The sequence below is a fragment of the Neolamprologus multifasciatus genome, chromosome 23 (genome assembly GCF_963576455.1).
Source record: "Neolamprologus multifasciatus chromosome 23, fNeoMul1.2, whole genome shotgun sequence".
Lineage (NCBI taxonomy): Eukaryota > Metazoa > Chordata > Actinopteri > Cichliformes > Cichlidae > Neolamprologus > Neolamprologus multifasciatus.
In genome coordinates, this window is record NC_140460.1 from 18,434,950 (window position 1) to 18,447,000 (window position 12,051).

The window sequence follows — 12,051 nt, forward strand, 5'->3', positions numbered from 1 at the left end:
TTTACAAGTTTCTGACCACTTATAAAAGGTGTTCAATGTGCTGCCCATTGTGTTGGATTGTCAATGCAACCCTCTTCTCCCACTCTTCACACACTGATAGCAACACCGCAGGAGAAATGCCAGCACAGGCATCCAGGTGCTGCACATATCGTATCTTCACACCATAGACAATTGCCTTCAGATGACCCCAAAGATAAAAGTCTAAGGGGGTCAGATTGGGAGACCTTGGGGGCCATTCAACTGGCCCACGACGACCAATCCACTTTCCAGGAAACTGTTCATCTAGGAATGCTCGGACCTGGCACCCATAATGTGGTGGTGCACCATCTTGCTGGAAAAACTCAGGGAACGTGCCAGCTTCAGTGCATAAAGAGGAAAACACATCATCATGTAGCAATTTCAAATATCCAGTGGCCTTGAGGTTTCCATTGATGAAGAATGGACCCACTATCGTTGTACCCCATATACCACACCAAACCATCACAATTGTTGTTCCAACAGTCTTGGAGGGATCCATCCAATGTGGGTTAGTGTCAGACCAATAGCGGTGGTTTTGTTTGTTAACTTCACCATTCACATAAAAGTTTGCTTCATCACTGAACAAAATCTTCTGCGTGAACTGAGGGTCCTGTTCCAATTTTTGTTTTGCCCATTCTGCAAATTCTGTGCGCCGATCTGGGTCATCCTCATTTAGATGCTGCAGTAGCTGGAGTTTGTAAGGGTGCCATTTGTGAGTAGCTAATAACCACCGAAGGGATGTTCGACTAATGCCACTCTCCAGTGACATGCGGTGAGTGCTACGGTGTGGGCTCTTGCTGAATGAAGCTAGGACAGCCACTGATGTTTCTTCATTAGTGACAGTTTTCTTGCATCCACATTTTGTCAAATCTAACACTGAACCAGTTTCACGAAAGTTAGCAAGCAGTTTGCAGACTGTAGCATGGGAGATGGGTGGTCTCGTAGGGTGTCTTGCATTGAAATCTGCTGCAATGACTCGGTTACTGCGTTCACCAGATATCAACACAATTTCGATCCACTCCTCACGTGTTAACCTCTTCGACATGTCAATGGCTTTGAACAAAGAGAAACTTGTAAATAACTCATGAAAGAATAAAGTTACGTTGAAACCAAGTACACCATTGTTTTTCTTGTGACATTACCAGTAAGTTTGATGTGTCACATGGCCCTCTTCCAATTGAAAAAACAAAAGTTGTATCCAAGATGGCCGACTTCTAATTGACCACTATGGTCACTACCCATCTTGAGGGGTTTGCCCCTTCACATATACTAATGCAGCGGTCCCCAACCTTTTTTGCGCCACGGACCGGTTCATGCCCGACATTTATTTCCAATAAAAACCCTGAAAGACTCAACTCTCGGGGCCCGGTACCAAATGACTCATGACCGGTACCGGTCCGAGGCCCGGGGGTTTGGGACCGCTCTACTAATGTGCCACAAACAGGACTTTAATATCACCAACCATTCCCATGTTATTACGGTGTATCCATATAAATGGCCCACCCTGTATGTAAGGTCCTTGTAAAACTTCTACAGTACTCCCACTTAAGTAACCAACCAAACCATCAATTCACTCTTGCCAATAATAAACAATCTGATTGTTTCTTCAGAAAGTAGCACAAACAAATAACTGACTCAACAATGATAAGTAGAGCTAGGCTGATATTCAAGCAGACAATAATTTAAAGTTTATTTTGCTTCTACAGAGTAAGAAATTTATGTTTAATGATTCAACAAGACCTGTGGATTCAACACATGTGCATTCAAATTTGGAACAGGCCCAACATTGTCAATGTTTAATGGTTTTTAACAACCCCAGAATGCCATTTATTTGGGATTTAAATTTTTTATTTTTTATGCTTTTGGAGTGAGGGCGTCTCATACACACGTTGTCACTGTGTTTTGTACCACCAGTTTTTAAAAGAGCATACAGGGGTTAGATTTGAAATTTCACATAGCTTTATTATTATTATTTGCTTGTTATTATTTCTTTACTTGGATCAATACAATGCAGAATCTGAGAGGCTCTACCCACTCGCAGGGGATCACCTATAAACACGAGGTGGTAGGTTTGCGGCATACGCTCATAAAGAACCATTATGGGTTAAAGATGAGGACTTACCCTATGTAACCACGTAATCTGTTTTTGTCCTCTATCGTTATCAGTAACAGTTTTACTTTTTTTAATGTAGATAATCTTGATGTCGTGTGATGGGACTGTGTTCTTCAATTAAATTTACAATGCGCCAAATTACTACAACAGACAGCTCAAGGCTATGCCATTAAGAGTAAGGATTTTGTTAAACACCATGTTTCTAAGATTTATATGGCAGAGTACAATAATCTCAGTTTTATCTGAATTTAGAAGCAGAAAATTAGAGGTGTTTAGGTGTCTAAGACATCCCTGCAGTGTCACTAATAAAAATGGGTATTAATTACATAGCTGTGAAAATGGATGCTATGCCTTATAATGATACTGCCTAATGGAAGCATTTATAATGTAAACAGAACTGGTCCTAGCAAAGAACCCTGTAAAACTCTACAGGGAAATGGATTCTCCATTTAATAAATGATAATAACTGTAATAAAATATTATGATCAACAGTATCAAACGCTGCAGTTAGGTCCAGCAGGAAAGATTTCAACATTTCATATGAAGTTCATCTTCCCTCAAGGGTTGCAGGAGTTCCTGCTTTGTGAATTCTTTTATCCTCTCCATGCACCTTGGAAGCAGGTGAAGTTGTGCCCAAAAATTTTTTTTGCAACATTTCAGTATGAATCAAGGCTGAAAACTGATTAAATTAATGTCTGATTATCTTTTCTGTGTTTCTTCAAGTTTGTAATGCTGCACATATTAAAGGATGAATTAAGGCTGTTTGGGACTGAAGGTTCACTGGAATAGTTTTAATTAGACACACGTTCACTGTTTTTCATCAGATTCTTGCTTCCATCACTGGTTTGTTCAATATAAAAATTATATCAGATAAGAAAATAAACCCTGCTTAGTTTAAAACGTTAATCAAACTGAAATGTCGCTGAACACTGTTGGACAGCTTTTAATCTCATCAACAAAATCTTTAAACATCTAAATGTGCCATTTACAATCTTGTAAAATTGTTCTCTTGCACATCTCCACTGACTCTTTTTTCTTCACCTCTCCTGTGCACCCAGTCCGACGCTCTGGACCCCCTGCCTCCCTAAACTGGTGTGTTTAAATCTCTCTAGCTCTGTTGTGAACTCCACACGAAATTTGTGATAACAAAATCTAACTGATGCAGATATCCTTGGAAAAATACACACTCATGAAAAAAAAATAAAAACAAACTGCTCAAAGTAAAAGCAGAACCCTCCATTTGCCCTGTGTGCTCTTTTAAATGCTGGTAGTACAAAATACAGTACCAACTCATTCCAAAGGGTGAGGCAACATCTCACAAGAGGTTCACCCGAAACCTTGGAAGATTGGACCAACACCTGTTTCAAACCTTGGCTCAAGTGATTAGGCGAAAGATCAATAGGGGGACACTCCCCTAGGGCTCAAAATCTGGGGCTCTCCACCAATTGTTCTTAGAACTGAAGAAGCTTCTTGGATGAGAGGTGAAACATCTTCAAGCAACTCCAGATGTCATCCAGACTCCAGTCCAGATACTTTTCTTTCCAAGCTCCTTAGACTATGATGAACCTGCACAGACATAATCTTGTATCGTTTAACACATTTTCTCTCTCTCTCTTACACACACACACACACACACACAAAAGTAGACTTTTTGTCTCCAAAGTAGACATTTTTGCTTAAAATGACAACAAGACACCATTATAAATTATTGCTCCTTACCTAATTTAATTTCTATTACATATCTCATGTATGTTATAAATATGATAACTTTATGACATGTGATAAAAGTTATGACTGTCATAAATCTTTATTACTTCCAATCATAAATCATAGGGCCATTACGCATTCTTTGACATAAAGTGTTTCACATCACCCTCTTGTGGAATTTAATTTTCACAGTGACTTCAATAAAATATAAGATGAAGTCTGTGTTTAGAACAGCTGTTCAGCTCACCACATGTCCAATAAATATGAGACTTACTTTAACTATACAGTCACGTGACAGTCCTGTGAAAAACTTAAATACATCCCATAAGTCAGAAGCGCAGGACTTAAAGTTAATATTTTCTGTGTTCTGTGTTTATAACATGGGTAACAAAGAAAACAGATTTTCTGCCTGTTCTCTGTGTTGGAAAATGTACAAGTGGTAAATATTACAAGCACTAAAAATTATACTTGTCATCTTTAAATGCTTCAAATGGCTCACACACCACAAATTCCAGCATCCTCTTTGTATTGGTTTAGGACTGGTAACGTCTCACAGTCACAGAGGGGCTTGTGCATGAATGACCTTTGTGCTTCATCCTCTGTCTGTGATTTAACTTCACTGTTTTCTTGAACTTATTAAAGACAGGATCCAACACAACTCAGGAATCTCAATTTCAGCATTTTTATTTTGTTCACACTGTTTCTGTGATTGGTGCTTCTTATAGTACGGCACTTCGCAGTGCTCCCAGTTCCATCTCTCTGCTGCAGCTGCTCTCCTCATCCTCCTCTTCCTCCTCTCCGGCCTGGCCGCTACTGAAATACGAAAGGCATGACTAGAAGATTCTCACCAGCTGCAAAACCCTGCCTTCCCTACCACCACGCCCTGAACCTACTGCTCCACTCCTTCCCTGCAGCCAAACCACCAACCTTACCCCACCATACTCTTATGTCACCTCCAAGCAGTAGTGATGACACTCATATATTCACATTTAGGAAAACACAGCAAAAGTGGAATCCATCTTTGAACGTACTTCACATATCATGTTCTTGTCACGTCATTTTAGACTAAATTTCATAACATATTTACTGTACGTAAGAGTGAAAATTAAGTTAGCAAGCAACCGAGTATACTCACAGGCTAGTGAATACACCTTCTGAATGTAGAGAACAAAGTTTTCATCCCGTCACACATAAAAACAAATGGAAATGAACTAATTTGGTTGAATAACAAAGCAAGGTTAATGGGGAAAAAATATGTCTACTGTAGTGACACTGAGGCATGGAAGGATTTGAATCATGTAAACTTAACATTCAATCTGGCTTATAGTGATCATGATGTTTGTAAAAACAAAATAAAACAAAAACACTTTAAAACACATCAGATCTCAGTGGTGAAACAAGTCATGCTGGATATCTAAAATAATATGGACGGGGTAATTTTTTAGCAATGAAAGGATAACAAATCATTGAATGGAAATGAAAATGAAAATGGTCACCCTACAGAGCTCTAAATTAAAAGAAAACCCACAAATCAAAGTAAGAAATAATAGAGCAGGCTAGTCTATTTTAATGAAACTTCACTGCAGTAACTCAGAATGTTACTCAGTAGTTTGTTTGGCCTTCATATGTCTGTATGCATGTCTGCCAACATTGGGGCATGCTCCTAATAAGATGATGGATGTGTCCTGGGGAATCTCCTCCCAGATCTGGACCAGGGCATCACTGAGATCCTGGACAGTCTGAGATGCAACATGGCCCAAAACGTAATGTCCCAGCGGTATTCTGTGGGATTTAGATCAGCAGAGTATGGGGAGCAGTCAGTGGTATCAATCCCTTCATCCTGCAGAAGCTGCCTGCATACTCTCACCACTGTAGCCCACTGAACCAATGTAGGGTCTAACAGTGGGATGAAAGATTTCGTCTTGATTCCGAATGCAGTCAGGCTGCCGTTGCAAAGCCTGTAGCAAGGCCTGTAGCAAGGCCTGCAATTCTGCTATTCTATGATTTTTTTGGTCAGAGACATTCACACCAGTGGCCTACTGGAGGTCATTTTGAAGCCCTGGCAGTGCTCACCCTGCTCAGCACTCTAGCTCTCCTAGAGTCACTGTCCGTCTCCTGGAATCTCCTCCATGCTTTTGAGACTGTGCTGGAAAACACAGGAAATCTTCTAGCAATGGCACTTGTTGATGTGCCATCCTGGAGGAGACTCATCTGTGAAACCTCTGTAGGGTCCAGGTATTACCTTATGCTACCAGCAGCTAAATGCAAAACTAATGAAAAAACAGTCAGAAAAGATGAGGAGGTAAAAATGTGGCCTCCACCTGTAAAAGCTTTCCTGTTTTGTGGGCTGTCTCATTGTTGCCCCTCTAGTGCACCTGTTGTTAATTTAATTAACAACAAAGCAGCTGAAACTGATTAACAACCCCCTCTGCTACTTAATTAACCAGATCAATATCACTGAAGTTTAAATCACTTGGTACTATAATTAATTCTTTTGAGCAGCGTATAAGCTAAGGTAAACTTATTACATTAAGGAGGCAGTTAAAGGTTTTAAACCTTGAATGGAGAAAGTGCGGGACGTCCTACTAATTGTGGTTTACCAACTTTGTCTTTCTCTGAAGCTGCTGTAATCACTGTTATTGTATATAACAGATATATTTACATATATATATATATATTTTAAAGATTAAACAATTGAAAATATGGTGTGCATATATTACACAAACACAAATATTAAAACAATGTTTTTACACTAACGTTTCAGAAATAATGTTTTAAGGCATATCTGTCGTCTTTCACGCTATTTCAACATCACTCAAACACAAAAAATCCTCACCTTTGACAGTTTTCTGTCAGTAGGGTGTGGTGGTTTGCATGTACACAATCCCTGAAGGCTCTAGAGAGGGACTAAGTAAATATCAAGAACAAATTGAATTTGAATGCTGCTGCTTTGCTTCTGATTTAAATGACTTGTGGAAGATGCCACACCAGAGCTATCCATCAGTTTAGTTGGGACATAGATGGCAGGTTTTGCATGAGCCTCTGAATCACCACTGGTATCTTTTCAGACTTGTTGCAGAGGGATCATAACCAGAGTGAATTTCAAAGCTTCCCTGCTAACATCTACCAAGGTAAGTGCTGCTGTACAAACAGGTCTGAGGAATGAATGGCAGAGACTAATATTCATAAAGAGATTAAGAGAAAACTGTGTGATATCCACATAAGTTTGGCTGATTTCAGTTTTAATCTGCTGAAACATTATATTAAAAGCAGTTTAACTTCCTGAGACTAGCATATATGCATGTACAACTCATTCTCTATTTTTTTTTTAGTCATTTGAGAGCAATTTCCTAAAACGATTATGGTGGAGTGAGTTTACTTCTAGCTTGTTTAAAATATAGAACGATAGTCTGTCATAGCATCAAGTGACTAAAAAGCACTAGAACAACGATCTGAGTCTTAGGTTAACAAATTTCTTCTTTTTCTTTGTTCATTTGTTCTTAATATTTTATGCTTTGATTTTAGTAAGATTTATAGCTGACAAAATATGTAGTGAGCAAAGTGACAATAAACACAGCTTAACTGAAAGAGAACTGAATTGGTTTAACTCCTGTTTTCATGTCAGTGATTGAAAACCATGATTAATTACACTGTCACATAGATATAGGAACGAGTATAGATTAATAAAAGGTATTCCTTTATAAACTGGACCACAGTCACTGTAGTCTCTGAAATGGCTTCATGTCATAATAGCTGTGTTAGGAAGGCAGGAATGGACCCACATTGCAAACTACACGCAAAATATGTCTGTGAAGGTCATCCACGTCATTGTAGTCTAAGAAGCTCCTTAGACTAAACTCAAAATACACCTTTTTTGCTGGAATTATAAATTAACCTCCTAGGACCTGGCGTCCACATCACATTTTGGGTTATTTAGACCAAAATACTCAATTTTTCTCTACAAGAGCCTGATATCCACTTACGAGGACATTATACTGCTACTTTTCTATCAAAATTTTAAACGAATATCCTCATATGTGGCTCTTATTTTTCTTAAAACGAAAAATAAGGTAATAAAAAAAATCTGGTAATTCTTTGTTTTTACATTCATCAGGCCCCAATATGCCCAAATATCAAAGAGAAATTAAAAATGCATACTGTGGAAGAGTTCGGGTCTTAGGAGGTTAAAACTGGGAAAACATTTAAACCAGCGGTCCCCAACCTTTTTTGCGCCACGGACCGGTTTATGCCCGACAATAGTTTCACAGACCGGCCTTTAAGGTGTCGCGGATAAATACAACAAAATAAAACTAGTACCGGTACCGAAAAAAAGAACATTTATTCATAACACACGTGAAAAGATCCAGGCAAACCGAGTTAATGATAAAAACGATAACAAAATAACGCTGAAAACCAATAAAAACCCTGAAAGCCATACATTTCACACCTGAGCCTCAACTCTCGTGGCCCGGTACCAAACAACTCATGGACCGGTAACCGTCCGAGGCCCGGGGGTTGGGGACCGCTGATTCAAACTAAACAAATAGAGTAGCAGAAAACATGACATTGAGGTGAGATCACAACAACAACAACAAAATTGTTCCCAGCATTTATTAGTGGAGCGTTATGTGGACACAGCAGACGCTGCATTTCCTCACTATAAAATTTTTGCTCTGTGTCCTGTCTGTGCAGGCTTTTTGACCAGTTTTCTCCTGTGAAAAAAACAATGAGGAAACACGTTGCCCTCCTGCTCGTTCTTTTCCCCGTGTTTGGACATCTGCTGGACATCAAGTTTTATAATGACCCTTACAAGTATACCTGGGCAGATGCACTGGCATACTGCAGGGAGAACCACACTGACTTGGTCCGAGTCAGAACTGCAGAAGAGAATGAAGCTTTAATAACGTACTCTGGATGGATCGGTTTGTCCCGGAAGAATGCAACAAGTCCATGGAAATGGTCCAGAGGAGGCGAAATAACCATCTTTACACAATGGCATGGTGGTGGTAAATTTTCATACTATGTTTCTTACTCCTTAGATGTTACAAGATCAAACTTACTGGTAATTATACCAAACTTATTTGCATTGTGACCTGAAATCAATTTGAGACATTTTGAGCATTCAACAATTTGAGTGGTAAGAAAGGATCAGATTTACAGTGTGGAGCAGTGTTTTCCACCACAGTGTTGACTGTAATGAGTTTCATGATGTCCCAAACCAACTGTTTCAGCTGCAACTTAAGCAAGGAGGGTTTGTTAGACACATAAACACTGTACTGGTAAAATGATTTGATACTGAATCTAGATAAAAATAGACCTTTAAAACATCTCTGAAATCCATCCCAGTCTTTTTTGTCTATTGTACTTCGACTTCTTGCAGAACCAAAAGAGGATGAAAACTGTGTGAACAGAAGAAGCGACAGAAAATGGGAAAGCAGGAAGTGTGATGATGAAATAACTTTCCTATGTTATGAGGAAAAGCTGATTCTGGTGAAGGAGAATAAAACATGGGAGGAGGCACTAGAACACTGCAGGTCTCTGGATGGAGTGGTCACAGAAGATCCAGCCTCTTCATGCAGGAACCATGGCTATGACCTGGCCTCCCTGATCACTCAAAAAGACTACACCACTGCACGAGAGATTGCACAAAACGCTACCACTAATGAGGTTGGGCAGTTTTCTGCATGCGTTTGTGTTGGTGAGAGAGTCATAACTGTACTTACTGTAACTTTGTTTGTTTCCTTTTGGCAGTTGTGGACAGGCCTGTGTAACCTGGCTGGTGAGTGGCTGTGGGTGGGTGGAGAAGAAATGCAATATCAGGATATCCCAAAATGCCCAACCGAGGGCCTCTGTGGCGTCCTCGAGAAGAATGGTACTGCAGCCTATGGCATAAGAAACTGCCAGCAGAAAAGGAACTTTCTCTGTTCCAAAATGATTTAAGTACCATACTTAAGTAAAAAATTGATATATATGTACTTGACTTTTCTTCTTATGACACTTTAGATACATGTGTGTCATGGTAAAGACGAAAAATAATCCAAAGCAGACTCCACAGACAGGAAGGATTAAACACAAACAAACCTTTATTCAGGTTTGTCAGTGAGTCCAAAATCAGAAATTCCAAGAAGAATGGGAACCTGACAAACACTTTACACTACCAGTTAAAAGTTTTTGAGTTAGAACAATTGTACCTTCATTCATGATGTATGTTACAAAGATATCAGTTAATATAGTCAGTACATTGAAAAGGTGAGAAATAGTGATGGAAATGTTTTCATACTGTTAGATTATATGCTTTAATAAATGAATGTAAACAGAAAAATCTCACGTAATATATAATATATTATATAATATATGTCTTGTTATATGGATTACATGGATTACTTTCCTAATGTAGTTGTGTGACATGTCAATAAATGCCAGACTATAAATAACTTAAAAGTTGTTATACGTCAATAAAGATATTAAATAAAGATTAATGTGCAGTTAAGCAATTATTTTTGTCTTTATAATCAATGGTGAGGGAACCATATGGTAACTTTCACTGCTATGAGGCTTTTCACATCCTAAAACAGGCCATGGTGTATGCTTTCTGAAAAGACAATGTTTTACAGGATTCTAGAAGTACACTCTTACTACGTACATAGGAATTAGGAATAGAGGGTAAACAGCAGCGAGGTAATGAAATGCTCTTGATTAACTAATTACCCTCTCTAAAAGAAAACACTTTGGCAATTTTCTGCATCTTGCAGTCAGGCAGTAAGTTGACTATGAATTCCTTTGCATACCAATGTAAGCTTGGCTGAAACTGAGTCAGGCAACAGGAGAATGATCCCAATGAAAATCAACAGAATCACAGACGGAAAAAAAACCCCTCACCTTAAAACACACCCACTAGGAGGAGACAGAGTCGAGGGTTACAATGAGCAAAGCTGGCAGTTCTAGTAGTATACGCGCACATTCATTCTAGTGATGGGATTTCCGGCTCTTTTTAGAGATCCGGCTCTTTCGGTTCGGCTCACTAAAAAGAGCCGGCTCTTTCGGCTCCGAACCGGCTCTTCAGGTTGTTTTGTTGTTTTAATTAATTTATTATTAACAATAATATAAAATTATGCACAAAAGGAATTACTAACGTAAAAAAAAAGTGGTTTTATTTATATATGTTTATATATAAATATATGCGGTGGCCCCTAGAGACAAAACACGTACAAACTCCAAAACACATTTCTAGCATGAACTGAACTTCCAAAGCAGAGCTACCTAGATCACTTAAATTACACAATTGAAAGCATGTGTGTATTGTTTGTGTATTTATACACAGGCACTCATATATATTCAAATAATTTTAAAAAAAGTTCATTTACCTGTTACTACCACACACCAAATCTGGTCGTTGGTACTTGCTGGCTTGTGTAGCCACTAGGTAACAAAAGCTCAACACTGCGCCCAGCATCCTGGAGCACTTCTGTTGTCTTTTTTACGTGCTTCTGAGTTTTTACGTGCTTCGGAGTTTTTATGTGCTTCGGAGTTTGTACGTGTTTTTACGTGCTTCAGAGTTTGTACGTGTTTTTACATGCTTCGGAGTTTGTAAGTGTTTTTACGTGCTTTGGAGTTTGTACGTGATTTGAAGTTTGTATGTGCTTTGTCTCTAGGGGCCACCGTAAATATACTTTTATTTATTCACTCCACATAAAATGTAATAAATAAATCATATAATACAAAAATCAACTATTCACATTTCAAATTTTAACTATTTAAATTTTCAGCTTTTTCCTTTTACAAATTTAAAGTGAAACAACACAAAACACTGCAAACCGCGACACAATTAAATATAAATTAAAATATGAAAACAAAAAGAAGATGCATATTCTCTGTCATATGGGCCTGCATGAATAAACTTTCTGAATCCTTTATCATCTGCAACCGAAAATAGTTGTGGATGATTACTATACCTTTCTAATGTGACGTTGTTGTCCCTGGCTCTCTTTCTCTCTCCCTCCCTCCGGCTCTGTTCCTGTGCTACTGAGTGTAACTACCGCCCCTCCCCCCTCTGCCCAGCGTAAAGCACAAGGCTCGCGTGCGGAGTGAAGCGGAAAAAAGTGCGAGAGAGAGGGTGAGAGAAAGAAAAAAAAAACCCACGTGACGGCTCGCGATAAGGAGCCGGCTCGCGTTGTTCACGTCAAAGAGCCGGCTCTAAGGGCCATTTCGTTCGC

General features: G+C 39.0%; 2 protein-coding genes across 2 annotated transcripts in view; both read left to right on the forward strand.

Annotated features, from left to right (window-relative positions):
• The first annotated feature begins 6,871 nt into the window (after positions 1 to 6,871).
• LOC146491349 (macrophage mannose receptor 1-like) overlaps positions 6,872 to 12,051 on the forward strand; it is a 76,096-nt gene continuing 70,916 nt past the window's right edge. The window contains exon 1 of the mRNA XM_085152306.1: positions 6,872 to 6,969. The gene's annotated coding sequence lies outside the window, so the exon portion shown is untranslated. The remainder of the gene's footprint in view (positions 6,970 to 12,051) is intronic.
• On the forward strand, positions 6,880 to 10,658 carry LOC146491350 (macrophage mannose receptor 1-like). Its single transcript, XM_085152304.1, has 4 exons — positions 6,880 to 6,969; positions 8,531 to 8,844; positions 9,219 to 9,505; positions 9,590 to 10,658. Exons 2-4 carry the CDS (start codon positions 8,565 to 8,567, stop codon positions 9,776 to 9,778), a joined length of 756 nt encoding a protein of 251 aa, XP_085008430.1. The 5' UTR covers positions 6,880 to 6,969; positions 8,531 to 8,564; the 3' UTR covers positions 9,779 to 10,658.

Bases quoted from the DNA above. Each gene is read 5' to 3' on its own strand.
- LOC146491350 (XM_085152304.1), top strand. From the start codon at position 8,565: ATGAGGAAACACGTTGCCCTCCTGCTCGTTCTTTTCCCCGTGTTTGGA. The intron at 8,845-9,218 runs GTAAATTTTCAT...GACTTCTTGCAG, and splicing joins TACACAATGGCATGGTGGTG to AACCAAAAGAGGATGAAAAC. The intron at 9,506-9,589 runs GTTGGGCAGTTT...TCCTTTTGGCAG, and splicing joins AAAACGCTACCACTAATGAG to TTGTGGACAGGCCTGTGTAA.